The following is a 27,251-nucleotide window of genomic DNA, read 5'->3' as shown; positions in this document are numbered from 1 at the left end:
TTTCTTTCTTTCTTTTATTTATTTATTTGGCAGTGAGAGAGAGAAAGAGCATAAGCAGAAGGGGTGGCAGGCAGTGGCTCAGAGAGGCTGAGCAGGAAGCCAGATGGGGGACTCTATCCCAGGACCCCGAGCCGAGGGCAGATGCTTAACTGGCTGAGCCACCCAGGCACCCAATTTTTTGGTTTTCTGTTATATTTATTTCCTTCATAGGGACCCAGGATGGCAAATCAGTGGGTTTGATATCAGAGGTTGCTTCTAAGATTGTGTTGCTATATGAATGTCAAACCACTGATCTCAAGGTTTACCTTTTATCTGAACATTTTCTATATAATTTTTTTAAACTTATGTGTTTTAATGATTCATATGGCCTGTGAGCCTGAGATGTTTGTAATTATGGCATAGGGCTTCCATTTGTAAATTGTTACAGTTAACTTATCATCCCCAGCATCCTTTCCAACCATAAACTCTGTTGTCAGTGTTGGTGATGTCAGGTCTGGAATCCTCTCTAAGGCTTGTCTGTAGGTTGTTTATCACCATTAGCCCTCATTATTTTAAATGAGTACCCACCCACCTTATAATCTGTAACCACATGTTTCCAGAGCTTCTCTGGAGATAACATCTTGTAGGCTCCCCCACCTTCTTTTTTTTTTTTTTCCTTCCTATTCTCAAATGTTTTGTTTAAACCCAGAAAAGATGAGGGGAAATAGCTATAAAGGTAGAACCTCTCTAGTTCTGTGAAATTCAGAACATTTTGGAAACAAGTGTTGCTCCTGAATCTGAAACTTTGAAATAAAACCTCACCACATGTTTAAAACATATTAGTTTGTAAATATGGAGTCCTACTAATTGCATTTATGGCTCACAGCAGAACTACCTGTCATGTCTTGTTACTCTTAGGGGGGGAAAAATGAGAGAATTATATAGGTGTATGTGTTTTAAAAAATTGGAATGCAGAGAATAGTGTGTAATTTCTAAGTACGTGTCTTTTTTATGGTGAGGCAAGTAATCAGTTTTCTGTTACTGTGATATTCGCATGAATTCAGAGAAAACTGTATGGAGTGCCTCCTTCTGTAAAATAATAAACTGTGGTTGTCCTTCTTTCTCCATTTATTGGAATGGCTAAAGAGCATCAATGCTGTGTGATATTTTACAGAATCATTGCTCACTCAGATTATTATTTTGCCTTTCAGTGTGACTAAACGTTTTGTTGTATTCTTAAGAATGATTTTATTGGTTAAGGGCAAATGGGTTTCCAGCGGGAATGACTCAGTGGTTTTATAATGGCAAACTAAGTAGTCTTTAAATTTTGTGTTATGGTAAATGTTTCAGAAGCATGCCTTTTCCACAAAACGAACCTCATATATTTTCATTTGGGAGGAGGGGCCCCTCCATGAAAACTGCAGGAAAAGGTGAATCATAGACGTATACAATTTCAGGCTGGGAAGACCCTCAACCAATCAGTTCAGTGCTCTCATTTTACAGATGAGAAAACTGAGGCCCAGGATTACACAGTGGCTACTTGGCGGTAGTAGGAGTTGAGCCTGCTTCTTCAGATCCCGATTTTGCTGCTGTTTCTCCAGTATCTTGCTTGAGTGTTTATGAAAAACAAAGGATTTCCCTTCCCTGCCCAAGGATATTGTTCACTGACTAAAGAAAGTACCATTAGGGCCTGTGTTTAAAAATAATTCCTTGAAAAAAAAAATTCCTTCAAATATATATTAATTTTATTTTTCTTATAAATTATCTTTAATAGATTTTGAGTTACTTTCAATGATAAAATTTTGGAATGCACGGGAATCTCTATGGACATAGGATTCATCTCTAGAACAATTTCGTGCTCAAATTTATATGAACTTTGATTCCTCAAATTCTAAAGCTATTTATAGTTCTTTTTTTAAATTGTCAAGCAAGAGCTCTCCTAAGATTCAATGATGATTGTATCAAAATCTTGCGGGCAGTATCCCTCTCACTTTTACCCTTGGTAGGACCGTGGGTTTGCTTTCTATCTTGACAATTAATGGAGAGAAGTAACAGGATTTGCACAATACCTTGGGAAGACTCAGTGTGCAGTTAAAATCATGGACTCTGGAGTTCACATTTCCTGTGAACATTGGGGAAGTTCTATACCTCAGGAAGCCCCAGTTTTCTCATTTGTGGGGGAAGATCTTTCGTGCGGTCTTAACCACGGTTTCAATATTCTCTACACATCAGCTGCCACTGCTTTTGCTGGTTTTGTGCCTGCTGTTACTGTTAATTCCCGAGCCAGGAAGATTTCCAGACTTGCCTTGGGAAGGGCTTGTAAAGAGGGGTGCAAATTCCATTTCCAAATTTTAGTGAGTAGCAAAGATAGGGAGAAGGGACTCACGTACCTTGGTACTGAAGGTGTCGACTCCTTTGAAAGAAGATTTCACCTGACCAAATTAATAAAAACCATTGTGTTTTTATTGTTAGCTGATTTTGGTGTTTTATTGTTCGCTGATTTCTCTTCTACCTTCGTATGTGTTGAGGTGGTCACAGTTGTGAATTTTCTTGGTGATTTTTAGAAAGGAGAGACCTGAGGGCACAGCCACAGACAAGAGGCAGAGGAACCTGAGTGAGGTAATGGCCCAGTGCATGCTGGGACTTTCCCTCTGAGGCTGCCTTAACCTGCCTTTCACCGTGTCCATGTTACACAGAGTATGGAAAGAGAAAACCAGTTGAGAAGGCAGTTGCCAGGGAAGAAGAAAATGGTTAATAAAGTATTTCTTTTAACTGTTTGAACTAGTTAATTGTCAAGGTATATCAGCAAGTAAGTTCTCTCCTTCCTGCTGCTTCTGGAAGGAAAAACTGGAAATGGACAGCATACCTGTCATGTATCCACATGTCTCTGGGCTGCATCTGTTCCTAGGCTAAAAATGAAATCCCCTCACAGCTATTACCTGGAGGACTTACAGGTTTTGCAGAAAATATGACTGGAATACAGCTACAACCTGTTTTATTGTCCCTGACAGTGACTTAAGAAGGGACCCGTGCCTGCAAATCTTTTATCATGCCCCAGGGTATTCATTTGTTTATTTTTTATCAGGTACAGCACTTTGAATACCAGAGCCCTGGGCAATCAAACTGGCCTACTCATTGTAGGTAGTTTGAGGCCTCTTTCTTCCTTTCCCTTTCCATGTCCTTTCCTTTCCTTGAATACTTAAAAAGTGGGAAAGGAAAACCCAGGATCCGGGTATATTTCTATGTTTATTTCTAAATTATGGAACATAATTTATCGTAAAAGATTTAACTTTGCATTTGGAAGCCAGATTGTGGCTATGCCTATGTCTGACTTGTGTGTTCATTTTCCTTACTTCTTTATAGAATGCCAGCACTTAATTATTTTTCTGTTGAATTAAGTTCTTTAAGTCTAATATCACTTAGTCAAAAATCTTAACTTTATGTTTTCCAGGGATATCAGTATGAACAACATTACTCAGTTACCAGAAGATGCATTTAAGAACTTTCCTTTTCTGGAAGAGCTGTAAGTAATATTTTATGAAATGTGTTTTATTTGTGTGTTTGTTTCCATGTTCCCTTTGAAGCTCTTACAAAAAGTCTAATGTTTCTTAGGGGGCATTCAGATAGCTTAGTTTCAGTGAGCTTTGTGCAGAGGATATAACGTGGTTTCTTTTTTTCTTTTCTTTAAAATATTTTCTTTATTTATTTGACAGAGAAAGATCACAAGTAGGCAAAGAGGCAGGCGGGGGTTGGGGGGAGCGGGCAGGCTCCCCGTTGAGCAGAGAGCTGGATGTGGGGCTCTGTCACAGGACCCTGAGATCAAGACCTGAGCTGAAGGCAGAGGCTTAACCCACTGAGCCACCCAGGCGCCCTTCTTTTTTTTTTTTTTAAGATTTTATTTATTTGAGAGAGAGAGTGAGCAGTGGGGAGGGGCAAAGGGAGAGGGAGAAGCAGACTCCCTGCTGAGCAGCGAGCCAAAGGCATGTGGGGGCTTGATCCTAGGACCCTGGATCCTGATCTGAGCCAAAGGGAGATGCTTAACTGACTGAGCCAACCAGGCGCTCCGGAAATCATGTTTTTTTTTCGGGGAAACTTGATTTTTTTAAGCAGTGTAATTGCTGAAGTTATTTTTGAATGCCCAAACTAAAAATGTTACTTTCATTGGAATTTTTTGCTACAATTATTATAACCATGAATGCTACAGTGACACAAGTTAATTACAGTGTTATCCTGAGATAATAAGGCTAGGGTAATTACCATTGTTGCCAGAGGAGTTGCTGTGTGGGTAACACAACTATAAAAAATAATACAAGGAATTTTAGGGTCATGATGCAGGAGACAGTATTGTTGCAAGTGAGCAGAAAATTGAGTGTAGGTCCCCTGGGACATTTGCACAAGAATTTTGGAGATTGGGAGAAGGCATGGAACATAATCCCAGTCTCTTCAAACACCTTTAAGAGTGTTATTGGACTTGTCAATTGTAGCTCACACTTCCAATTTAACAGTTTACTTTGTGGTGAAGTTCTTTCCATCCGTTTTCTTTTGTTTTTTAAGATTTTATTTATTTATTTGACAGGGAGAGAGGCAGCAAGGGAGGGAACACAAGCAGGGGGAGTGTGAGAGGGAGAAGCAGGCTTCCCACCGAGCAGGGACCCAATGCAGGGTCTTGATCCCAGGACCCTGGGATCATGACCTGAGCCAAAGGCAGATGCTTAATGACTGAGCCACCCAGGCGTCCCTTTCCATCTGTTTTAACCTCCATTTCATTTTGCTTTCCATACTTTTTTGAAGTTCGTGATCAAAACAGGCACAATTACATTTTAAAGTAATTGGAAACTATACATTACATTGAGAATCCAGGTGAAAAAATAAAATAAAATCAGACTGTAGGTAAGAAGACTACAGTTTGATACCAAGAACATCAAAGAGATACAGCCCTGAAGGAATCTAAATTCACGTTACAGATTATATCCTACAGCCCAGCTATTGAGTATTAGATCCAAGTCAACAAATGTCTCCTGTCTTAGTTTAGCCTCTCCCCCAGCATGGGTTAAGGAGTCAAATATAAGCCCTGCAGGTTGTATGTTCTCTCTTGCTTCTGACAAGAGCGCTGAAAGAGCAGTTAAGTATTTAATAAAGTTTAGGCAAAATTTTTCTTCCCACACTACTTAGCTGAACATAATGTTCCCACAGCAAAAATTGAACAGAGATTATTTGCCACTTCTAAGCTTGTGAACTGGGTCAAGTTACTTAACCTCCCTGTGCTCAGTTTCTTTGTCTATACGGTACAGATAGCAACAGTCTCCCTCACAGTTTTTTGGTGAAGACAGAATGAATTAATAGATGTTAAATGCTTAGGACAGTGCATGAAACAGAGTAAGTGTTATGTAAATTTTAGGTAGTATTTTAAAATACTAAGTGTTATCTTTGGGTTAAAAAAGTTAAATGTATATTTTATTTTTGCCTCTCTTGTTTCCTATAGTGAACATTAATTATTTTGTAGTAAATGGTTATTCATTCTTTTGTTGAGATACGATTGACTAATAACATACTAGCTTTATGGTGTTCAATATAATGATTCAATATTTGTATATATTATGCAGTGATCACCACAGTAAGTCTAGTTAACGTCCATCCCCATGAGTCATCACATTTTTTTTTTTGTTTTGAGGACTTTTAAGATTTACTCTCTTAACAACTTTAAAATAAGCAATACAGTATTATTAACTCTAGTCAATGTGTGCTATACCTTACATACTCATGCTTACTTATTTTATAACTGAAAGTTGGTTCCTTTTGACCCTCTTGACTCTTTTTGCCCACCCCACTCCCTAATTGGTCATTTTTAAATTAAAATTTAAATTAAAAAAGAGTGAACTATGTGTTTGAAGCCCCCGCCTCCTGACTCCCACCAGTCAAGCTTTTAAGATGATTTACCTATTTATTCTTGTTTCTTATTTATATGTTTATAAATATATGTTATACAAATTTATTTATTTATTTTTAAAGTTTTAGACTTTAGGATTAGTCTCCCTTTACGGAAGTAATGATGCAATGAAAGGGCATTTACAAGTGGTTGTTCACCCATTGTATAGCTGCTGTGTGATGCACCAGATAGGAGAGAAGCTCTGCTTGCTCTGGGTGGGGTGACTGGGTGCAGACCACCTTCCATGTTGCCTTAGACTGCCAACTCCACTCTGAGGGGTTGTGTGGTGAGGGCCTGGCTATGGAGTCAAACATGCTTAGTCCCTGCTTTGTGAAGTTCGCATCTTGGGTGTCTTAAAATTGCCAATGTCAAGCTCGTGAATTCTGTCAGTTGAGACTTTTCATTGGCACCAAATTATCCTTGACTGTTAGTGCTTTGTGGGTAGGCCACATTGTCTTCATATTCTGCTTTGGCAATGATGGAGCCCATCAAATCAAGCCAGCACATCTTCTCCAAATATTGGATGGGATTTAAAAATGAATTCAGGGGCGCCTGGGTGGCTCAGTGGGTTAAGCCGCTGCCTTCGGCTCAGGTCATGATCTCAGGGTCCTGGGATCGAGCCCCGCATCGGGCTCTCTGCTCAGCAGGGAGCCTGCTTCCTCCTCCTCTCTGCCTGCCTCTCTGCCTGCTTGTGATCTCTCTCTGTCAAATAAATAAATAAAATCTTAAAAAAAAAATAAAAATGAATTCAGTTAGGAGAGCTGATGGGTATTTTTAAAGAATACTTTAGAATAGTCTTTAATACTTTGGGAATACTTCAGGCATTTAAAGGAATTTTTTTCCATGTTAATAAAAGCATGGTAAAAAGCCCCCCCCTCCTTTTTTAATAGAACATTGTAGTTGATTTTGACATTCCAAAATGATGCTGCCATGACTATTGTAATAGTTCATAAACCTTGTAACCATTTATCCAGAACTCATCTGGAAGTCATTTAAGAGTGATTGTGAAATTGAGGTGCCCTGAGTCGAAATGAATGATTTGCTGAGGTTTTGTTTTTTTTTTTTTTTTTTCCATTATAGTTAATGAGGTGCACTTTATAAGATGTGACCGGGTTGGCCAAATTTTATATGATGATCCAGAGTGCTTGGAGTATTGGGTAGAATCACTTCCCAGCAATACATAAGAAGTATTTATAGATACTTAAACATTTACTTATTTTTTCAACAAACACTGGATCCTGCTCTGTACCAGGTTCTGTAGTAGGTTCCAGGGGTACAGAGACAGGTAAGTATGGTCTTCGTCCTTGGAGGTGACAGTCTGTCTGTAGCGGTGCTAATACCAAAGTTTTACATTTAAAATAATGAAAATTAAATAGAAATTCCAGTTCCTTAGCAAAACTAGCCATCTTTCAAGTACTTGGTAGCCACCTGTGGCTAGGGGCTATTGTATTTGACAGCACAGATAATAGAACATTCCTAACACTGCAGAAAGCTCAGTTTTACAACATGGATCTAGAGGAAGGTATGGAACTATTTCTTGGTACAGCGTGATGAAGACTGTGAGAGACATGTCTGTAAGGTCAATGAGAGCCTAAAGTAATATATTACTTGAGATTCTAGGATTTGGGAGAGGCTTCCTAGAATAGCTTCAACAGGGATGCCTGGGTGGCTCAGTAGGTTGGGCCTCTGCCTTCGGCTCAGGTTATGATCTTGGGGTCCTGGAATCGGACCCCACATCGGACTCTCTGCTCGGGTGGGGAGTCTGTTTCCCTCCTCTCTCTGCCTGCCTCTCTGCCTGCTTGTGATCTCTTTCTGTCAAATAAATAAATAAAATCTTTAAAAAAAAATAACTTCAACAGAGTCTTGAAGGACTTCTGGGAATTACCAGATGCATATAAGGTTGGGTGCTCCAGAAAAAACCTTTTAACATGTGCAAAGACCGAGAGGTAGACATTTCAGAAATGTTAAAACACACTTAGTAACAGGTATTCCTAATGAAATATAGAGAAATTTGAAATATTGAAAGATGGAGAAGTATTAGAATATGAGGCCAGATAGATCATAAAGGGACTTTTTAAGCTAAATAGTTTAGACTTAATCCTGAAGGAGCTGAATTGGATATGAGGGTGAGCAGTAGGGAGTTGACTAGATGTTTGCCCTGAACGACTGGATGCTCTTCACTGATTTCTCCCCTACATCTCTCTTACAAAAACGTTCATTCAATGCATACGGCATCTGAAATTTTGGGACATTGTCTTGATTTTTGCACCTTGGGTTCCTACTCTTTAACATGTAACTCCTCACAGTGGTATTGTGAAGGGAAAATGGAAAAACTTATGTCAAAGTGCTTTGTGGCCAAAGTGCTATGTCCACAAGAGTGAGGTAAATTTCACCAATCCTCATAAACATTGCAGTGTTTCTTTTTCTTGAAGTATTTCAGAGAGAGGTTCTTTTGTTTGCGATGGAAGCTGGAATGGGTCAATATAGGTTTCTGTTAGCAATGTCAAAGGAAAGCCAGGATTCTTAGAAAATATTAACTTGTTATCCATGGAATCTAGTCTGATGTGATGCTGGTACAACCATTTTTGGATTTCCTTGAGACCTACAGGGCATTGATAGGCATTTAGGGAATGGCTGAAATGTGGAGTTGTGAAAATGATTTAATTGGAAACGATATAGGGAGTATTCAATTGCTTTTCCATAATTGCCACCAAAAAAAGTCCATGGATGTTACTTCGAGTTTAAATGTTGCAATAGCAGGTAGAAACCATTGCCAGCTTTGGCACTTGTACAGTTTATTGTTTAATACGTTCTAGCAGATGAGGATAATTCCATTTGTTTCAAAATGTACTTTGACTTTGGAAGACTCATAATGCTCAAGTAAAATTTAGATCTCTGAGTACTATTCAAGCTTACTCATCTTTTTTCCTCATCTGTAGGACAATTAATTCTAAATTAAGGCATTACAGTGCAAAAGAGGACTAGTAAAAATTTGAACAGGGAGGTTTCAAATCAGATACAAACTGTGGATCAAAACCAAATAGTTTAATTTGGCCAATACTTAAGTATAGGACAGGTATTCACACATACACACACACACGCACACATGTACATAACATTTCAGACTTACGAAATGTAAGCATAAAGAATTTTCACACATACCATTTAGTCAGATTCCCCAAATGTTAATATTCTCTTTCCACATGCATACACACAATAGGAGATCTAAAATATATGTACATTTTCCCCCTGAATCATTTGAGAGTGAGTTGCAGTCATAATTTCCCTTTACCACTAAATATTGCAGCTATTCTAAATACAAAGATATTCATTTGAATAATTACAGTACAGTTGCCAAACTCAAAAAAAATAGTGTTGATGTATATTGTCATCTGATCTATAATTCTCATTCAAATTTGACAACTGTTCCATGGGTAATTCTCTATAGCAAAAGAAAAAAAAAATTCTGGTCCAGCATACCGTCTAGAGCCACAAGTTGTATGTGGTTGCTGTGTCTTGATAATTTAAGTTTCAAAAACTGTTTTTTCCAGAATGTAAAAGAGTTTCTCAGTTGCTCTGGTGATGTTTGAAAGTTAAAAATACTCTGTTCTGGGGTGCCTGGGTGGCTCAGTGGATTAAGCCTCTGCCTTCAGCTCAGGTCATGATCTCAGGGTCCTGGGATCGAGCCCCGCATCAGGCTCTCTGCTCAGCAGGGAGCCTGCTTCCCCCGCTCTCTCTCTGCCTGCCTCTCTGCCTACTTGTGCTCTCTATCTTTCTGTCAAATAAATAAATAAAATCTTTACAAAAATAAAAATAAAAGCAAAAATAACTCTGTTCTTAGGTGCCTTCTCTTGGTCCACTTTCTAGTGCTCTGTTGGGATGATTTGGTAATAAAGATCACTCCCTTTACTGTTGGAAAATATACAGTGAGCTCACTGAGGGACATGGTTTGTTCATGTTAATTCCTGTGTGTCATTTGGAAAGCTGTCAGATCAAGGTGTAAAGGCGGAAAAAGAGAAATGGGAAGACAGCTTGTACTAATTGAACCTGCTATGTATTGGGTAGCTGCCCACCCTCCAAATAGACATTGTTTTGTTTTAATTAATAAAATGTTGAACTACATATTCAGTCCCATTTTCCTGGTGAGGAAGCTGAGGTTTTCCTCAGAGAGGTTAAGTAACTTGCCTGAGGTTACATAGCATGTCATTAATGGACCTGGATTTCATCCCCGGGTATGCCCCTGTAGATGTGGAGAGGATGGGGAAAGACTTGTAAAACAATTTGTTAACTCAACAGACTTTTGTTAGGTAGAGCACTGTGTTCAGTGTTGAATTAAATGAGATCCTTGCCTTCAAGACAAATGGGTGGTATATTAGAGTTTGGAGAGTTCAAAGGAGAAAGAAAGTTCTACTTATTAAGAAATATTAGGGAAGACCTCATCCAAGAGTTAATATTTCTGGAGAGTCTTGAGGGATGGTAGGAGTTAATTCATAAGGAGATGGGGAAGAAGGAGTGTGAGAAAAGATATAAAAACTGGTACAGGTGTTCAGAATGATGTGGCATTTGGTTTGGTTCTAGTGCTGATTTACTGAAAGGAAGTTATGGGAAAGAAACCTAGAAAGGAGTTTAGGGCCAGACTGAAGCCCCAGTCTTGTGCTTGTTTCCTGGCAGATGAATGAGGAGTTTTAGCCTTTGAGTGACTATTGAAGTGTTTTGAGCTAAGAAATGACTTGACCAGATATGACCTTCAGTAAAGATAATCTCATAGTAGACAGTAGGATGTTTGTGATTGAGACAGTGCAGGGAGACAAATGAAGATGCCGATGGCAATAGCCCAGGTGAGAATTATGAGAATCTGAACTAGGGCAGTTGAGAGGCAATAAGAGAGAGCCCAGACCCTCTGCAAAAGGTACATGGAAGTAGAATCAAGAGGATGTCTCAGGGGCTCCTGGGTGGCTCAGTTCTTAAACATCTGCCCCAGAGTCCTGGGATTGAGCCCCGCATCGGGCTTCCTGCTCAACATGAGGCCTACTCCTCCCTCTCCCCCACCCCTGCTTGCGTTCCCTCTCTCTCTCTGTCTCTCTCTGTCAAGTGAATGAACAAAATCTTAAAAATAAATAAATAAGAAAGAAAGAAAGAACGAACGAACATCTCAGCTAGGGTGATGGGGATGACATCTGTAACACTTTCCTTTAGGATTATCAGGAGTCTGGTGTGCTTTGATAAAGATGCAGACATACAGACAATACAGAAAGAGAAATTGTTTGGAAGAGAAGCTATTAGTTTTGAATAAACATATAGAATTTAGATGAGATATGAATGGGGTCCTTGGAAGTATAGGCATGGAGCCCAGAAGTATAGATTATAGAATTAGAGTACTATGGGTATATATTTGGGAGTCTTTTATTTTAAGGTGATTACTGGAAACATGAGATGGAAAGAGCTTGCCAAGAGAGAGAGGGCAAAAGAAAAGGGAAGGAAGCCAAAGACAACTCCTTGGGAAACACTTGAATCCGGGTGTGGGAAGAAAACCAAGTGCCAGAGAAGCAGGAGAACTAGGGCAAAACTGTGCCCCAGGAGCTGTGGGAGGAGAGATTTTTCACAAGAAACGAAGGACCAACATTGACAGGCTAGAGAAAGGTGCCCGTGTCCAGATACTGAGAAAAAGCCTTGAATTTAAGTTTTTTAAAGAATCATTTCAGTGAGGTTGTGAGATTGACTTTGGGGTCAAGAAGTGCATCAAGGGGCTGGCATTTGGGGGCTGCTATAGGTGGTTTCTGGTTTGGGGAGAGTAGCTAAAGCTTGGAATATGTACTGTATTTGACAGGAGTCTCCAAGGGTTAAGAGACAAAAACCCAGCTGAGGCATAATAGAGGATTTATTGTTTCATGTAGAACTAGAAAGTCCAGAGGAGGAGTAGGCTTCAGATGATACTCAATCTCAAGTTTTAAAAGTTACGAGAGTTTTCTCATGCTCTTCATTTCTTAACTTTGATTATCTCTAATTTTGTGTTTTGGCTTCATTCTTTCCTGTTGCAAATAGCCTGTCTCCATATGGTAGAAAAGCAAACCTTTGGTAGCCCCAAGCACATCTTTGTATCTTGAGATCCAATGAGTATCTAAAGTCTTCCTCGCTGTTTTCAGCAGAAAACTCCTAGGAGGACTTAAGTTAGCCTGACTTACTTCATGTGCTTGTTCTTGAACTAGTTACTTTGTTTGGGATGGCATGGTCCAGTCTGGCTTATGAATTCATCCCCACCCACTGGGACTACTTGAGGTAGACAGTCCCCCTGAAAGGAAGCAGAAGGGGGAAGGAAGACTGGCAGAAAGAAACCACAGTTGTTTCAGCCCATTAGAGTCTAGTAACTACACATATTGTAGGAAATGTTTGTTTGATTGGGCCAATCAGAAATGAACAAAGGACCAATGAAGAATATAGAAGGGTCTCAGTTAAAGCCTAAGTATTATTAATTTATAGTAAAAGCAACAGGTTCTGTAACTTTGTCTTGTAGTGCTTTGCAGTTTTTACAGCTTAGAAGTAGAGGTGATGAAACATGGGGTGCACTCAAATCTTGGGTTTGATAAGTCAGGACTTCATAGGGGACTAGGGGAAATCAAGCAGGCGAATCAAGCAGTTCATTGTTAAAAGGTTTGTGGGATTCAGAAAGTGTAGAGAAGCAACTGAAACCACAGTTTGCTGGTCTATTTATGTATTTTAATCAAAGCTAATTATTTGTCATTTGACTAAAAATAGTAGTGATTTCAAGTAAGTGAACATGTATTTGACTTTCTACTAACATAATTTAATTTTCACTATCTCTTAGTTAGGACTTATGTATCAAAGAAGATAATGTTGGAGGTGCTAAAAAGTCTGTATCACAGACACAATTTATTAAGAAAATGATAAAATTAATGGATACTTGATTTTTAAAATCTGGAGGCCTAGAAAGATAAGGTCGAAATATAAGAAGAAAAAGTAAGCACCCATCATCTCAAACAACAATGGTTTAAACATGTAAGGTGCATGTGCACACACACACACACACATATAAACACATATCTAGGGAACTACTGTGGTATGTCACAAAGTCAGCAGGGCTGTAGGATCTGATACTCTGCACTTCTCATACTATAGCTACCATGTCAAGACCATAAAATAACTGTCTACATAAGCTGTAGCCATCATGACCTAGATCTTAACAATAGGAAAGATGAAGGCGGAAAGAAAGAGGGGGGTATTTCCCAGTGGTCAGCTTCCAGAAACCATCTTAAGCCTCCCATATAATGTTTCTGCTCACACATCTCATTGGCTAGAACTTGGTCACATGGGTACACTTAACAGTGGGATGCTGAGAAGTATGGCTTTTGAACTGAGCTTATTGTTGTCTAGACCAAAATCATAGTTTTATTAACAGATAAGAAGGGAAGAAAGGTTATTGATTGGGCAATTAATTAAAGTACTTTTGGCTGTAAGAAACAAATTCAATTCAAAGTAGCTTCAACGATAAGGGAATGTATTATCTTGCCTGATGTGAAGACCTACATATGGTAGAACTCTTCTAGGGTTAGTTAATGGAGTTAGGTCACATCTTCAAGAATCCACGTTCTCTCTGTCTTCCTACTCTGCTCCTCCAGTAAGGGTATCACCGTGGTTTCAGTCACTTCACATAGTATATTTAGACAAGCTAGCACCCAGAAAGAGAAGAGTGTTATCCCTTCTATTGAATCCCCATTTAGGAAGAAAGCTACCTTTCCGAGAAACCCCCGCAGACTTCCTGTAACCAGAGCTGGGCTCACAGGTCCAGCCCTAAACCAAGTCACCAGAATGGGGTCAGTAGGATTGGTTAAAACCAATCGTGATTTACTCATGGAGCTGTGTCATATGAAGGAAGTGCTACTTGAACAACCCAGGGCTCTACCAGGAAGGCATGAATCAATATTTGATATGCGTGGTTCCTCTGTCTTCTCTTCACATCTTACCCTTCTCATACAGGTCCATTTTGAGCCCTTTCTGCCAACAGAAGCCTTCCCTGGTCTTTCTTTTCCAAGTTCCTCTTGCACTTTCTGTCTGTGCTCCTCTCCACGAAGTGCTGGCTTGAGTGCCCTGTTATTTTGTGGTCAAGGTATGTCAGTGTGCACTTGTCTCTCCAGCTCCTCTGACTTTTCCCTAAGGCTGGATCCTGTTGTCATACCCTTCCATATGATCTGGTGAAGGTAACCACATTTTTGAGCTTGAAATTGAGGGAGGAATGTTAAGATAAAGGATTTCTTCTTATTTTGAATTTATTGCAGTCAGAAACTTTATCAGACTACATTAAAACTAAATTCCATTAAAGTTTTATGTTTAATGAATTATCCTTATTTAAAAGAAATGAAATGAGAAGTGTCTTGGGAAAACTCAGTACTTACCTTGCCAAACCTATGGTGCTTGGCCTGTAGTCGAAAGTCAATATTTGCTGGTAGATGTGAGTTGTAAAACTTTTTAAAAGCTATAACATAGTTCCTCATATGAGTGGATATTGCGTGTGTTTATTGCCAGAGGTTGTCAAGATAATTCTGCTCAGGAAATGTAACCATTGCCAGGGTTTTATTGCTTTACCTATGATATATGTAGGTATATTCAAGTAGATATATGAAATAATTTTCCTCTTCTCTGAGGGAAATCTACTTTTAAAACCTTGGGAATTTCTCTAATAAGGGTTCTTAATACATGCATGTTCTTTAAACATTCCATTTTTACGTGCACTTCCATAAAAGTTATATGAAGATATAAAACTTCCTGGTATGTGAAGAAATAGGGTGAGTAAAACACTGTCAGATGAAGTTTATTTAACCTTGATAGGAAGAATGTCCAAGGGAGGCTACTTAGTTGTTAGCCCTTGTATTTACTAAGAGAATAACTACATCCTTTGTTTCTCTTAAAGCCATTCATAGAAAATACACAAAGCAACATTGCTTTGTTTCTGCAGTTTACATTATTTTACTTATTTACCTTGATTTATTTCTAGGATTTACATTATTTAGCTGTGGTATAGGACCTTGGACAAGGCACCAAGGAAATATAGGCACTTTGTTCTATTTAAAAAAACAACAGGAAGATGGTGATAACGAGGACCAGTAGAGTAGGATAATAAAAATGAAGAGGTGCTACAGTAATGTTACTTTTTGTCAATATATGTACATATATTTCTAAAGATGTTTGTTTTATTTTAGAGAGAGAGCGAGAGAGAGAGAGAGCGCACGCACATAGGAAGGGCAGAGGGGAAGGGAAAGGGAGAGACTCCCAAACAGAGTCCCTACTGAGCACAGAGTCCAACACGGGCACAAGGTCATGACCCTGAGATCATGACCTGAGCCCAGACCAAGAGTTGGACACTCAACAAACTGAGCCACCCAGGCGTCCCAACTTTTTGTCAATATATATTGATCCTAAATCTCCATCAATAGAAACCAGTGCACCTCTTGAGGTCTTTATTTTTCACAGGAGGCAGCAGAGTTCCAACCACACAGTAGGGCCTTAATATGTAAATAAATACATGCTTGGGGACTTTTATTAGAGGCATGTGTTGCAGTGTTTTTTGCTTTTACTTTAAAATGGTTGCCAACATTTTAGAACCTGTGGATTTCAAATTACATTTTTTAAGAGGAGGCCACTCACACCTCCCGTTAGACACTTTCCTGCGGCCATTCTTGCTCGGTTCAGTCTTGAACGAGAAATGCCTTCTCTGGAGGCGGTGTCCTGGGCCCGTGCTTGTGTCTGTTGTACTTTGCAGGCAGCATGACACTGTGCTGACCCACCCGCTGGAGAGAATTTAGTGGCATTGCAGGAGAGGCACCCTAGACGCACTTGGGGGTAGTCTGGCAGTTCCTATGTGCAGCTTCATCTGTGGGGCGGAGAAACATAGGTATAGAAGGAAGTGGTGAGGGAGGAGAGGAGACCCTGGGGAAGGGGTAGATGAATATAGCTCAGAAGGGAAGGGGGGTGCACCAAGTACTTTTCTGTCAGAACTTGACAATAGCGTAGTGCTAGCCCAGCTGGTAACCCCTTCTGAAAAGGGAAGATAGGCGTACAAATGGGTGGGGGCCTTTGTCCTCTACTCCCCGACCTCTCCATAGTGTGGTAGAGAAATGGCCCTGAGCACAGCTCTCTATTGTTCGTGTGCACGCGTGCTTCTGGCCTGGGCCCGACTGCGGCAGTTGCTTCAGCTCCCGCTTTCTCCACGCCAGGCTCCTCACGACAGCTGCTGCAAGCTACTGAGGCCTCGTCTGCCCTCCTCCCGGCTTGGTGCCTATGTCTAGTCAGTGTGTAGATTGTTGTCCTTAGTCCATTGGTTCTTGGCCGGAATTCTAGCCAAATGGCTACAGTGAAATTTCTGTAATAGGCCAGAAGAAACCTAAATCCAGGCCTTTCTTAGAGAAATAACACCAACTGTTTTATTATCTGTTCCACACTTGCCTCTCTCCTTTCTTTAAATTGCTTCCCAAGTGAGGAAATCCCAGTCTAATTCAGCACATTTCATGAAAGCATGAAGCCTCTGGTGCAGATTACACACTGAAATGTGGCCTGCTTGTTCATACCCACCACTGGCCAGTGCCCATTTAACCAGCACTGTTTCTGCTTCCCCCTTCTGGGACGGACAGCAGATTGAAAATATCATGTAGCATATGCATTAAGAAGAGAGGATATAATTGAAAACTCTAGCTTCCCCTGGAAAGAGCTGCTAATGTGAATCCATGGACCTTATGAATAATAAATGTGCACAAAACAGATTCATAAAGACATTACACACTGAGCCACTTGTATCCTGTTTCCTGGAAGGGTTCCAGATCCAGTGGGAGAGCGGAAGTCTAATGGCTTGCTCTTTCCCTCTCCTCCACCCTCTGTCTGTCTCTCCCCTCCCAGACTTTCTCTGCTTCTGAGACTGTTGTAACAAGCAGAATAAATAGGAGTTGCCTTGAGGTAGACTGTGTCCCCATTTGAAGTCCTGCTAGACTTGTTTTAATTTTGTGTGATCATGTGCACAACTCAGAGTGTGTTGAGATAATGCTGTTGACCAGTGGATTGGCGTTCCCGTGTTTAAGGTCCACCCCCCACCCTTCCCTAAGAAAGCGTATTCCCAGCAGATGTTAAGAAAGAAAATTGTTGCCATAGCACTTTAAGAGCTAGCCAAGTAGTTCTTTCTTGTCAGGAGAGTGAAGGGCAGTAGGGGAACAGAAATGAAACAAGAGCAGAAAACATGCAGAAGAGAGAGGATAAACAGTAAGCTTTCCCCACTCTTTAAGAAGCAGTGAAATCCAGACTCCTACTGGGGCTTAGCGGAGGCATTACAGCAAATACCGAGTGTCTGCTACACATAAGGTCCCATGTAAGAGAATACAAAATGAGTATGATTAGGTCCCTGCCCATAAGGGACATATAATACAACTTAAGGAGGTGTGACAAGTTTCTAGTAATGAGAAGCAAAAGAAGAGGTGCCTGGTGAGAGCTTTGTCTAAGTGCCAGTGGAATCAAAGGAAGCTGATACCATGATGGTTTCATATTCGTAGTAGTATCCAACTTGGACAGTAATGATGAGTAATGTTTCACTTGGCAGAGACTGGAGTCAGGGTATTTCAGGCAAAGGAAGTGTCAGGAGCAAAGAGTCAGAGGTGGAAAAGCCTGGTGTGCTAAATGGTAGGACACAGGCAACTTTGCAGAATCAGGTAAGAAAGGAAGGGAGGATCCATAATGAAGTTCCAGCTAAGTCAGCAGGGGAAAAAAAAGCCTTTGGGAAAATTCTCAGAGTTGTGCTTTTTGAAGATTTAGCTCTCACAGTATTATAATTAAGTGGTTGAGGCAGGAGTCTTGGGCAGGTTCATGGCAGTAAGCCAGTGGATGGTGGAGGGGAATTGAGGGCTTAGACTCAGGTGACAGCAGGAAGAGTAAAAGAGTGAATGGGTTGAGACTGAACAAGGAGGCTCTTGGTCTTTAGAGACAGGAGCTACAGGGACAGAGGGAAAAGAAGTGATGCCTGAGACCTGTACCCCTAGCACGCAGAAAATCGTACGTGGTCACTTTTCTGTTCTTACACTAATGATTATTTCCTCCTTAGGTCTTCACAGCCATTGGAAGAGTAGTAATAGTAGATATGTGTATATCCTCATTTAGCAAATTCAAAAGGTTTTCTGGGGCCAGCCAGTATGTCCTCATGAAGTGAGACATTGAGAAAACTGTTGGGTCAGGCACAGACTAACCCGGGTATGGAGTGGGAAGTGGCTGGTCTTTGCTAGTAGAAGGAGACTGTGGACTCTTCCTCAGGACCAGCCACCTCTTTTTCCATGAGAGGTGCATTAAAAGCAGCACAACCAAGAATACTCTATGTCCTAAATAAAGTCCTGGTGAATTTAGGGCCTGCCCTCTCACCCTGGGTGCACTCAGGGATCTCGTGCTTACCCCCTTTCCCACTGGTTGTCTTTGGTTATGGGAAGGATGGCACTATTGGTCTGTTGGAATTTCCTCCATAGTTGCAGTTCTGAGCTCCTAATGCTGAAGTCCCTGGTTGGGAGCTGCAGTGCACTGGTAGAGAGCTGTTGATACTCAGAGCGAGGCTCTAGCCCAAGTCCACTCTGTTCCAACTCTCTGGGAATTATTTCCCAACCTCTTGGTGACACAGTGGAGCCACTGACGTGAATAAGCACTGAAGCTAGCCAGGCAAGAACTGGAATGCTGGCTACCCCACTTCCCATCAACGTGACTTATGCCGTGGCGCCCAGCCCCTCAGGAGCTCAGAGAAGTGGGGCCGTAGCAATGAGATGATTAAGACGGAAGAATGTCTATAAACCATGTATCTCGGTGCCTGCTACTATTGTGGGCTTGTTACATAGGTTTCTTTTCTTTCCGAGTTTTTGGGACTTTGTCCCTAACCCTCTTCCTTATTCACTTTGCTGTCTTCCGGATCTGAGGTTTTGGATGTGAAGCATCCCCAGCATCTCCTATAAGAGATACTGGCTCATGAAAGCTGCAAAATGGGATGAGACTTTGGGGCATGTGATTGCTGGATCTGTAGAGCCTTTTCTAAGCTGTTGTGTTTGTTATTCATGAACACAGCAGCATGGCGAGCCTGGGTTGATACATTCCTAAAGGCTCCACAGGGTATGGTATTCCAGTGAGCAACAAAATAATCACAGCAGTGCACGGTAGTGTGCCCTCTTGCTCTCCATCATTGCCATGTGCTGCATCCCCAAGTGTTTGTTTCTCCAGATAGTGGGCTTGTAATTTCAGGAGAAGCCACATGCAGAGAGCTCAGTTGGTCATTTCTATTAATGATAAGAGGATACTTTCTTGAAGTTAGGTTGCTTTAGTTTTCCCTTGGCTTCAAAAGGGGGCAGAGATTTGGAAAAAGGAAACCAGTATCCTGGGTAATGTGGTTCAACACTCTTCTGTTGACAAGTACAGGTAATCAGGTGCTCTGCATTCTGCCACTTCCTTTGTTATTTTGTAAAACATTCTTTCATGATCCCTAGTATAATAGATTGAACTCCTCAAGGAAAACCCATAGATATGGGGACATTAAAAACTAATAGTAGAGGCAAAAAATTAAGAATCCTATGACAAGGGATGCCTGGGTGGCTCAGTTGGTCTAAATGTGTACCTTCAGCTTAGGTCAGTGCTACATTGGGCTTCTTGCTTCTCCTTCTGCCTGCCGCTCCCTCCTGCTTGTGTTCTCTCTCTCTCTGACAAATAAATAAATTAAAAAAAAGAAAGAAAGAAAGAAAGAAAGAAAGAAAGAAAGAAAGACTCCTACAACAACTTCACTCTGTTATAGTTTTGTCTTTTAGTAGACCTGAGCTTTTTTTTTTTTAATCCTTCTTTTTTTTTTTAAAAGATTTTATTTTTAAGTAATCTCTACATCCAATGTGGGGTTCAAACTTACAACCTTGAGATCAAGAGTTGCTTGCCCTTCCAACTGAGCCAGCCAGGTACCCCCCTCTCCCCTTTTAAAAAGATTTTATTTTTGAGTAATCTCTACACCCATCATGGGCCTTGAACTTATAACCCCGAGATGGAGAATCACATGCTGTACTGACTGAACCAGCCAGGCACCCTAGACTTTGAGGCACATCTTTCAGATAACTTGGACAGTCATCTCATTACTTGTAGCCCTGGGAGGGAAGAAGGCTATTGCCCCTTATGGTACAATTTGACTTTTTTTTTTTTTTAAACAATTTGCTTTTTAAAAATGTGATCTTTTAAACATTCTGTTTCAGCCTTCAGCATTATCAATGGAATCTTAATTACTGGATCTGAGACATAGAAAGTCCCCTGACAGAGCTCCCACTGAGCCTGCTCTAAAGTAGACTCTGGGATGCTATGGCATCGGAATGGCGAGCATTTTCGAGGGGGACATTCTGAGAAAACAGTTCCTGACTAATGAGTTGGCATGTTGGTGGGTAGTAACAGAAGTCTGAGATGCACGCCCTGTTCTAGACACTCTGTACTTGACCTACAAGACTAATGTGCCAGAAACAACCTATAGAATATAGCCTGTGTTTAATTACGAGTTCTCGGAATTTACATGATATGTGTTCATGAGAACTGAAGGCTTCATGGGAAGTAAAGCTGGGATTGGGTTTTCAAGGAGTAAAGGTGAGGTTGTGAGGTGAAGCATTTAAAGACAAGCGGTGATGCGGACTATTCTAGAACCTAGAGGATTGCTAGGAGAAATAGGAGGTATTAGAACTGTCTTTTCCAATCCCTCATTTTACATCAGGTGCGCCCTAGGAGGTAAAAGGCCAAGAGACTGGTGGTACAAAGTAAGCTATTTTGAGGCTGGATTTTGGGAAGTCTTAAAAGGTGCTAGGTGCCTTATGAGATCAAAGCGTGTGGCGAGAAGGCTTTTTAGGAGGCATTTCATTGAGGGGCATGAACCCTGTGTTACACCTGTGGTGTTGCCTGAGAAAACAGCATTATGATCCTTGCAATGGAAGAAATAATTTTATGTACTCACTCTTGGTTTCTGAGTCCTCTGATTTTCCACCTGCAACCCATCACCCCTGCCCAATACACACCTTCAGGGCACATTTCTATGTTAATGCTAGGCGAGGATCAAACTTTGTCCTTTCCAGGGCTATTTGCATTTTAACTGGGACAACGAGTTCCAGAGAAAATAATGCATCTAAAAGGTAGAGTTTGAGACCTCAGTGACTTCAAATGAAGGAGCTTTCTTTATGTTCCTAAAATCAGGATATATAAGAGGAGCATATTAGAAAGTAGGGGCACCAGAGGCGGGGTGCCTGGATGGCTCAGTTTGTTAAGAAAGTGGGGGTGGGGCGGAGGTCTGAGAAGAGGACATCCTAGGCCTGGCACTTAGTAGACACTCATATTTGTTAATGAATGAAACTCTTTAGTGAATGAGTGAATTGATGAATGTAGCTCAAGGGTGTAGGGTGCTTGCAGAGAGAAGAGAAATGGATGAAAATAGAACCTTTAAAGGGGGAATTAATATGACTTGATGACTATGTGATCCTAAGAAACAAGGAGGGAGAGAGCATTAAAAAAATTACAGATACACAATCTTGTTTGAGAGAGTACCCCTGGTGAAACCAGGAAACCGGGACAGTCCTGTGTTTAACATATGGGCACACAGCTCTCATTTCTAAGTCAATGCTTGGAAACCTTCCTTCAGTTCACCTGTTTGTAAGTTACTTACATGAGTTGCTGCCTTACTCCCTGCTTCTTCTCCCTAAAGTCCTCTGTTTAACTTTTTCTCCCATTTCTGTGTGCCTGGGAAAACGGGAAGGAAAGTGGGGCTCAGTAGAAATTGTGGGCTCAGATATCTTCTTACAAAGGACCCAAAGAGTTCTTATCCTTTCCTCACTCTTACTCCCAGTTAAATGTGTCACTTTAAAATTTCTTAAGGAAAACATGTCTTTAAAAAAAAACAACACCAAAACCATATGCCTGTGTGTGTGTGTGTGTGTGTATATACATATATATGTGTGTGTATATGCACATACATGCCTTTGCTTGGAAATTTATGATTACAGTGACTTTCACTTTTTGCTTCCCTTTTGCACAGAAAATGCCGCCCTTGGTAATGGAGAGATAACAGGCTGACTTGCCTCCAGAAGGCATTCCTCCTAAACAGACTGGTTTGCTCTGATCTGTATAAACACTCCTGCCTGCTGACCAGTGGTCTGTATTTATGAAGCACTTGGAAAACACGGCAAGCTGCAGAGAGTGACCATGAATAGCAAACTTAATTTGGTTTAATGTGTTTTGGCTTGCTTGACCTCACCAGAATAAAAATGTGCCTGTTTGAATTATTGTATTGGGAGTTTAAAAAAAAAATCTAGAGACATTTATCTCATTGGAAGAACCTTGGGATCGCTTTAGCAAAGGTTTAAGTCCATGTTTAATGTCAGAGAGACTTGAGAAATGTTTAACATAGAGCTTTAATCACAGATTAGTTTATTGTGAGTTCTGAATTTTTAAGAGCCTGAATTACTATTTTTTTTTTCTTGCTACTTTTTTCCCTAGACGATTGGCTGGCAACGACCTTTCTTTTATCCACCCAAAGGCCTTGTCTGGGTTGAAAGAACTCAAAGTTCTGTAAGTAATGCAATTTTAGAGTTCCGCAGCTGGCTGTGTATTTTCTTTTTGCATAGTCAACATGCTTGGAGCTAGGGTAAGCACAGTTTCTTTTAGTTCAGGATTAAAAGATTTAAGGAGTGGCCAATGGGTAGTGTGGGAGGTGAGGGTTGATTTAGGCAACCTTGGGTCTAGATAACAAAAGTTAAAACTCTAAATAATAGGTGTTCTGACCTTCACTGCATTACAGTTGAATGTATTAGGCTTTTTTGTGGGGCTAATGGATTGAATCAAAATCATATTTAAACTTTACTAGTAGAGTTTTGTTTCTACTTATTGTATAGCTGTAAGAACTTTGAATTAGCTGACCCTAAAGGGGAAAAAAAGGCTTACAAAAACTCAAAATGCTAAAAATCGTTTTAAAGCTAAAAGGAATTAAGATGCCTATCATTTACAGAGTCTGTGAGGGACCAAGAAATAAATTCCTGGCAGTGGTTAGGGGTTTAGACTATGGCAAGCTGGGGAACAGGTGAACTCACTACCAGCCCCACTTCTGCCACTAGCTTGCTGGGTAACCCTCTGCAAGTCACCCCTGGTTCGGGGAATTATATGTGGCTTTTACCATTCCATTCTGTGGTTATGACTCATGTCAAGTAGTCATTTTATTAATATGATTAGAAATGGCTTTAGGCAAAAATAATAAATATTTCATTTTTGGTACTGATCTATGCCTCTCTGCTCTAACTGTTAGACCCTTTAAAGCTCTTTTTCTGCTCTGGCCCACCATTCACTGAGGACATGTCTGCTGCTCCCTAAGAGCTCAGGATCGCTGTCTTCTTGGAAAAATTGGCTTGACCCAAGGTCCATATTTCTGGGCTCTGCTTTGTTACAATTTGAAAAAGCACTAGGGATTCCAATAGGTTTGCTTGTTATATCTCTCAGTTAACTTGTTATGCTTCCTAATTAATATTAACAGTCCCTATGGTGACAAACATTAATTAGGGTGCTTTAATTCCTAAGAGTGAAGCACCCCTGGAAATGTGTATTACCAGTAGGTCTGTGTTAAGAGATGGCTTAGGGATAGCAGCTCAGGTTTCATTTCTGGATTCATAGCAAATGCTTCTTGCTTTTTTGCAGTTTTCTTTCCTTGGGTTCTCTCCACCTTGATCTCTCCCCCTTTCCTGCCATTGGAAATATTTTTTGGATAAAAACGCTCTGAATTCTTCTAGGAAAAAATAGTGACAATTGCCTGTTATTCACTAACCAAAAATTTCCTTCCAGAACCCTGCAAAACAATCAGTTGAAAACAGTTCCCAGTGAAGCCATTCGAGGACTGAGTGCTTTGCAGTCTTTGTAAGTAGCTTTTTGGTTTTCTGTATCCTAAATCACGAGTAGACCACTCTGGCTGCTAAATGTGTAAAGAACTGGAATCCCAGGAAAAGGGAAGATTTATTCTCTCACCTGGGATAAAATTGGAGATGGGTAGGAGCTATTACCAAAACGCCCTTTGGTGAGAGAGAATGAGGTGGTTCAGTTTACTCCCTCTCTTATCTCAGACGCTGGGAGAAAAGTTATAAGCAAACATGGCTAGGTATGATTCCAGAAGCTTCTATGGCAGGTGATCTTCCCCTCTTTAGAACCAGAGTTATGTGTACAGAAGTTCTAGAGTCTTACGCCATGATGGTCACAGTTACAGAGAGGCTTCTGTTTTAGGTGGTAATGATAATCAGACCAAACTGATTATAATTCCTCATCTGTGGACCTTGAAGTCACATTGGGGGTGGTAACTTGGTCTCTTGTATTACCTTCTTCCCAAGTGTTTCTTTTTGAGGAGAGTTTGGTTTTATGTGGAGCGTTCAAGTTTTCATTTCTGGGTTTTTACCATGCTCAAAAGCTTGGTTTTTATTAATTTCAAAAGTTTTTTGTTTTTTTTTTTAAAGATTTATTTATTTTAGGAAGAGAGAGGGAGAGGGCGAGTGAGAGTGAGCAGGGGGAGGGGCAGTGACAGAAGGAGAGGGAGAGAAAGAAGCCCAAGCAGACTCTCCACTGAGACTAGAGCCCTACACGGCGCTGAGTCTCAGGACCTGAGCTGAAGCCAAGAGTCACTCAACCGACTGAGCCACCCAAGTGCTCCAAAAGCTTTTTCATATAGCACTTCACTTTGTTCTTTTCTTTTTTAATTTAATTTAATTTTTTATAAACATATAATACATTTTTATCCCCAGGGGTACAGGTCTGTGAATCGCCAGATTTACAGACTTCACAGCACTCACCACTTTGTTCTTTTTTACATTCTTTCCTGTGTGTGTGTGTGTGTGTGTGTGTGTGTGTGTGAGTGTGTATGCATGTATGTATATGAACCTGGAGGACAGTGGTCACTGCTTCCACTGTTTTTTTTTTTAAGTTTTATTTATTTATTTGACAGAGAGAGATCACAAGTAGGCAGAAAGGCAGGCAGAGAGAGAGAGAGAGGGAAGCAGGCTCCGCTCTGAGCAGAGAGCCCAATGGGGGCCTCGATCCCAGGATCCTGAGATCATGACCAGAGCCAAAGGCAGAGGCTTAACCCACTGAGCCACCCAGGTGCCCCATGCTTCCACTGTTTTGATGCACAAACCCATATACCTCCCTTCCTGCTCCGGCGGTGGATCAGGTAAGCAGCAGTGGTATCACCAGAACCATGAAAAATCCATGGAAGATTTTGAAGAAACAATGAATTTTTATATTAAATAAACATATTTGTTAATGACTAGAATGAATGTTATAAACTGGTGGTGTAAGGGCTACAACTTTAGTATTTCTCATCTTTGGGACTGGAAGATCCAGTGAGAAGCACTGAACTGATGCATGTGGTTATTACAATTTGCTTTTTGGCCAGATTAAGAAAAGCCGTTAGCTTATTTATCCAGCTTGTCTGGTTTGGGATCCCCGCTTTGCCACTTAAACTAGCTGTGTGAGGTAGTGCAAGTTATTTAAAATTCTCCATACAGCAGCATGCTCATTATTTGCCGTGTGTGAAGATGTGTGAATATGTGAAAAGCACTTGTAACAATATCTGACATGTCGTAGGTGTTCAAGAAACATTTGTGGAATCTACTAATAGTAATAATGATATATTTTATCAGTGCTTTCTTTTGATTCTTAGTTTACCCAGTTTACATAACCAGGTGATGGGAATGTCTGATAGTAATGGAAAAATATTCTTTATTTTATTTTACCTTTTTTTAAAAAAAGTATTCTTTGAAACAAGGAACTTGGTTAGTTTGTCATTCTCCTAGAATAACAAATACCAATGCACACTGTTTGGCATACAGTGGGGGAAGGTGTGGTTTGTCAAAGTGTGGCCCTTTGACCACCTGCAGTGCAGACCCCTAAACCATATCTTCGAAGTGTTGGTATTTTCTCTTTAAAGGTAAGATCTAGCAAGCTATATTTTTAAAAAAACTTCCCCAGGAAATTCTCATGTGTATGGAAGTTTTGAGAATCACTCTGAATAAAAAATTGTAATAGATTGCACATGTATATGTTCTGGGTTACAAAATTAGGTTTTAACCATATCATGTAGTTGAGTAATCTAGTAATCTGTCCCATACGTTTTTCTTTTTATTGCCTTTTGAAATAACTTTATTTTTATTTATTTTTTTAAAAGATTTTATCCATTTATTTGACAGAGAGAGACACAGCAAGAGAGGGAACACAGGCAGAGGGAGTGGGAGAGAGAGAAGCAGGCTTCCAGTCGAGCAGGGAGCCCGATGGAGGGCTCCATCCCAGGACCTTGGGATCCTGACCTGAGCCTAAGGAAGACGCTTAACGACTGGGCCACCCAGGTGCCCCTGAGATAACTTTAAATATATGCTTTTGTAGGAAACACCTATAGCAGAAGACTTGATTGAAAATGATTGAGCTGCTTGTCTCTGCTTACTGATAAAAAACCATTTTTTAACTGCATCCAAAACACATCTCTGGAAATTAGATTAGCTTTTCATTTAGATTAGATAATCTCCTAGTTAATGTGAAAATAAATATGTACCAAGAAAGGGGTACCTGGATGGCTCAGTTGATTGGGCATCTGACTCTTTATTTTGGCTCAGGTCATGAGATCGAGCCCCAGGCTCTGTGCTCAGCATGGAGTCTGCTGGAGGTTCTCTCTCCCCTTTTCCCTCTGCCCCACTTGTGTGCGCTCTCATTCTCTCAAATAAATAAGTAAATCTTTAAAAAATACGTACTATAAAGCATATTATACACTGTAAAGGTTAAACTTTAGAAATGTATCTAATGTCATAAAGAGTATCTGAGGCATTAATTTAATTTCTAGTTTTTTTTTTAATTTTTATTTTTTAAAAAATTATTTATTTGAGAGAGAGAGAGAGAGAGAGCAATGAGCAAGGTCAGGGGCAGAGGGAAAAGCAGGCTGTCTGCTGAGTGGGGAGCCAGACACAGGGCTCTCTATCCTGAGACTCTGGGATCATGACCTGAGCCAAAGGCAGCTGTTTGACTGATCCACTCAGAAGTTCTAGTTTAAAAAGAAGTTTAATTTAAGGTGAGAAATACATTAAATAGCTAATTTTGCCACAATGCCAAGTTGTGGAACATAGGATTTGTTATTTGCCGTAACTATTTGAGTAGACTCTGAGTAGACTCCCTCAGTGAATCAACTGGAATGAGTTCCTTCCCAGATATGTGACTGTGTCACCCCTACACACTTTCTGACCTTGGACAGGATGTACAGGAGGGAGCCATCTTACCTCCCTCAGAGCCAGATTCATTAAACATTTTAAAT

The 27,251-nt window shown here is 40.5% G+C and overlaps 1 protein-coding gene across 1 annotated transcript in view; it reads left to right on the top strand.

The window, feature by feature from the left end:
• Nucleotides 1-27,251, top strand: part of LGR4 (leucine rich repeat containing G protein-coupled receptor 4) — a 101,151-nt gene that overhangs the window by 51,158 nt on the left and 22,742 nt on the right. The window contains exons 2-4 of the mRNA XM_032881243.1: nt 3,431-3,502; nt 22,424-22,495; nt 23,756-23,827. Of these exons, the coding sequence (XP_032737134.1) occupies nt 3,431-3,502; nt 22,424-22,495; nt 23,756-23,827 (216 nt within the window). The remainder of the gene's footprint in view (nt 1-3,430; nt 3,503-22,423; nt 22,496-23,755; nt 23,828-27,251) is intronic.

The sequence above is a fragment of the Lontra canadensis genome, unplaced genomic scaffold (genome assembly GCF_010015895.1).
Source record: "Lontra canadensis isolate GAN:19392208 unplaced genomic scaffold, GSC_riverotter_1.0 scaffold74, whole genome shotgun sequence".
Classification (NCBI taxonomy): domain Eukaryota; kingdom Metazoa; phylum Chordata; class Mammalia; order Carnivora; family Mustelidae; genus Lontra; species Lontra canadensis.
This window is presented reverse-complemented; position numbering and strand designations above follow the sequence as displayed.